Source organism: Neolamprologus brichardi, chromosome 16 (genome assembly GCF_056152115.1).
Source record: "Neolamprologus brichardi isolate AB-2024 chromosome 16, ASM5615211v1, whole genome shotgun sequence".
In the NCBI taxonomy this organism is placed as follows: domain Eukaryota; kingdom Metazoa; phylum Chordata; class Actinopteri; order Cichliformes; family Cichlidae; genus Neolamprologus; species Neolamprologus brichardi.
Genome location: NC_142119.1, coordinates 23,101,091 through 23,104,967, shown reverse-complemented (window position 1 = coordinate 23,104,967; position 3,877 = coordinate 23,101,091). Strand labels below are relative to the sequence as shown.

The window sequence follows — 3,877 nt, the reverse complement described above, 5'->3', positions numbered from 1 at the left end:
TTAGTACAGTAAGGTGTTCTCCTGCTCAGGTTCAGGTACAGGAGTCTGCTTGTGAGCTTTGATGTTGCAGCTCTGCTCTGAGGCTTGATCCTGCATTCTGGACTTCAAAACAGACTGCATCTCGTCATGGGCAACAGCTTGAAGAGGTAGACACCTGCACAGACATGCCTGAAGGACCACCCGGAAAATTTGGTCAGAGGACAACAAACATTTCCCATCAGCTTCACCTGGCAAAAACTGCCTATTATGACATTTTTATGTGAAGTATTTCCTGTCTAAATCTACAGTAAAGCAATCGCTAATGATCCACAGATTGAGTTTTCATTAATTCAGAGAGTGCAAATCTTATCGGGAATAGATATGTAGTCTGGAAAGACAGTTGTTTAAAGCAAGCTTCAGCTTTGGGTGTTTCATAAATATTACATAAAAAAATATGTTGCTATGAAGAAAGAAATCCATGTATTGTGCAGTGCAAAAAATGTAAGTATAGATAAAATAAATGAAAGAATGTTTTAGGTATCTTCTTCTGAACTTGTGGTACAATAAAGGCTCTTGATTTTTTTTCCCTTAAAAATTGCCTCTAAGCGATGTTTTCTTCTTCTTTTATAGCACGTCACTTTGATTCAGTGACCAACTGTCTGGTAGATTGCCAAGTGTCTGATGATGTGTTTTTTTCTCAGACCATTTTCACTTATTACCCCCTCAGGTTATTACTTGCTGCAGTCTGGCTATTTTACAGACATGACTCCATATGTCCTTAATGACACCCCTGATAGCTCATACAATGTGGACCAATATGTTTTCAAGATATACCCGATTTATTTAAACTAAATAGTGCCATCTATAAGAATAACAATAAGAGCATGACGCTTACCTTAAAGCATCTCTTGAATCTTTTGCTGACAATGTACAATGCAATAGGGTTGATGCATGAGTTCAGGGATGCCATATTTATGCCAAAATAGTCAAGGACAAGAAAGACACTGAAAAAGAGTTGTCAGAAAATGTCAGGAAAGCTCATAGGCTGGCCAGTGAACAGCAGAAAAAAAATTATATATAAATAAATAAACTTTAAATTAAAGGTTCTTAGTACTTTGTGCTCACCTCAGCAGCTGACACCTATTAGGATCTTTTTCATCATAAATTGTTAATTTCAAGATTCTGCTGAGGTACAGAGGCAACCAGCAGAGTGCAAACACAATCACCAGGCAGAAGACAGTTTTTGCAACTTCTCTTCTCTTCAAAAGAAAGGACATGATCAAAATAAGCTTTACAAAGGAAACATTGCCAGAATGATGCAAAATCTGCCAAAAACCACAATGCTACCTGTTTGATGTGTTCGCATAATGTAGTCTCAGTTTTTCTAAGCATTTTCCTGGTCATCAGTGTGTAGAACACTGCAGTCCAAACTAGTGGCATGCAAAAGTAGAAGCCAAAGAGCCACCAGTCTTTCACTGCTTTATAAATCTGTTGGTTGAACACAACAAGGCTATCAGTCGTGGACGCGAGAGCACCATTCAAGAAACAATATTTGACACACGTGTAGGTTGAAAACAAACATACTTTGCATCTGCTGCCTGAAGACAGAAGAAAAACTATGATAATTATTACATTTTTTTAGTGATCTTTGACAATTGACATGAAAACTTAAATGTTATGGAGACAATTACATTACCTGCATGAACCCCGTGGTTTGCATTGGGTGTAGTAGACATATTGTGAGATGCTTTTCTTTGTAGTCCATTGTTATCATATCAAAGCCCACAACTTCAGGGACAGCCAGCAGGATAGAAATAACCCATATCAGACCTATTTCAATTGCTGTCCACACTGAAACCCAGATGCCTTTGATTTGATTCCAGGACACAACAGCTCTATATCTGTAAAATCAATGAGAAAATGTTATGGCTTGAGGAACTTTTTGTCTGTAACAATGATGCATTTTCAGCTAAAGAACATTTCAAGGGCTAATGCTAAATAAATCTGTCTGCCTGATGAAATACAGATAGGAGGCACGGAACACTATTTTCTTGGAGGGCACAGGACAGTGCTGTTTATCTCCTTACCTGTCAACACTCAAGGCACATAAGCTCAACACAGTAATTCCAACAGAGGTTTTTTGTATGAAGGGAATGAGTTTGCAAAGTACTAAACCGAAGGGCCAATTTTCTGCCATGAGCTGCAACAAAAACAAAAGGGCATTTTTGGCAATTTGAAAAAAGAAAAACACCCACACCCACAATCAATTCCAGCTGAAATTAAGTGCAAAAAGGAAAACAATAATTGCACACCATGTGGTAAATAACTCACCCTGTAAGCGTTGATTGGAATGTCTATCACAATGTGGATTAGATCTCCCAAAGCAAGGCTCGCAATGAGAATGTTAGGGCCACTTCTCATGCGTTTGTTTACGTAGATAATTCGAAGCAAGGCGGAATTCCCAACTATTCCAACAACGAAAACAAGCAGGGAAACTATAATATTGACATATTTGAAGGTGACTCTGATTCCAGCTGACTCTGAACACATAGGAGGGTGTGATGTTTTTGGTCCTGCTACTTGAGGTGGATAAATTGAGCTGTTGGATTTCTCCTTTTCCAGTATTAAAAAACCAGGGGAGGTTACTGCAGAGAGCTCAATTACAGGAGATGGTTCTGAGTCCTGGTTGTTGGCTGTTTCACCGACAAGAAGGTTTCCCAAAAACAGAACCAGAGTCAAAATCCACATTGTTGTAAAATTCCTCAAAAATGCCTTTTTGCCAACTGTGGAATGGAAAAAATGAAAGCTGTTATAATCAGCACAGCTAATTAGCTTTACGATTTAGTGCAACGTAAAGGATTCATTTAACTTATTTTTATTTATTTAAAAAGGAAAAAATATTAATAATAGCATTGATTATGATTGCCAGCTTACCTTCAGATGAACACATACACACTGCCTCCAGATAGTCTCTGTAATAATAAACAGGCTGTATGTTTAATACAAAGGACGGCTCTTTGTTGCCTGCTATAACTCGGCTGAGGAAAATCAGGGTTTTATAGACTAAGGTACTGTTGTCAGCATTAGTCATCATCGATCTGTCAGTAGTGACTGTAATTACTTCCCTTGATGCATCACCCTGAATGAAAGGATGGTGTTGAAGTGTATTGTCTGCTATCACAGAGTGAGATCATTTTATAAGCTTCAGTAGGGATATTGTGTTACAGTTTTTCCATCTGTTACTAAAATTTGTCCATTATCTTATTTGACATATCCTCACAAAATCTAAATGTAGCAAAATGTCTATTTTAGTGAAGCAAGAGATTTTCTTTGCTTAGAGCCACAAAGCCTTTATCACTAAGTCACACTCTATCGAGTCATCATTAATGAATGCAATGGGAACTGGAAAAATATCTTCTGCAGCTATATTACATTTTGGATGTACATGAGCCTGATGCACAAATACTGACAGGCAAATGCACTTGAATAATAATGAAAATGATGCAAATTTTAACTACAACATTTAGAGATTTTCAGCTGACATTTTTTGCCTCAGTTGACACATATCAATTTGAAAACATGACTCGGTCTCAGTCCTACCAGAGTTACTGCTTCTGCCTCTCCTGAGGGTCCCGGTGAAGGTGACTTCTCCCCCTCGACAGTCTAACGACAACCTGAAGAGCCTGGAGGAGCAGGAGACGTGACGACAAGAAAGATCCCACTGTTAATAACATACTTGACAACTACTCATTTCAACATTGAAATCTGTGCCTCGCTGCTCACAGATGACCTTGGGAAACTATATGCTGGCATGTTTTTTTGCAAGAAGTACAGATTATGAGAAGTGAATTGAGAATAAAAGACTGTGACAACTGTTCGCAGCTAGGTTTTTGGTATA

General features: G+C 38.2%; 1 protein-coding gene across 1 annotated transcript; it reads right to left on the bottom strand.

Annotated features, from left to right (window-relative positions):
* Positions 1–3,070, bottom strand: ednrbb (endothelin receptor type Bb). The gene is made up of 8 exons (XM_006788654.2): positions 2,914–3,070; positions 2,311–2,762; positions 2,067–2,179; positions 1,676–1,880; positions 1,327–1,467; positions 1,105–1,238; positions 875–983; positions 1–168 (listed from the first exon to the last, which is right to left on the bottom strand). Exons 1-8 carry the CDS (start codon positions 3,068–3,070, stop codon positions 1–3), a joined length of 1,479 nt encoding a protein of 492 aa, XP_006788717.2.
* Between the last annotated feature and the right edge of the window lie 807 nt (positions 3,071–3,877).

Excerpts from the sequence above, each read along its gene's own strand:
- ednrbb (XM_006788654.2), bottom strand. The coding sequence starts at position 3,070 with ATGACTAATGCTGACAACAGTACCTTAGTCTATAAAACCCTGATTTTC. Across the intron at positions 2,180-2,310 it reads TTCCAATCAACGCTTACAGG|CTCATGGCAGAAAATTGGCC; the intron begins GTGAGTTATTTA and ends TTTTTGTTGCAG. Across the intron at positions 1,239-1,326 it reads TATGCGAACACATCAAACAG|AGAAGAGAAGTTGCAAAAAC; the intron begins GTAGCATTGTGG and ends TTTCTTTTGAAG.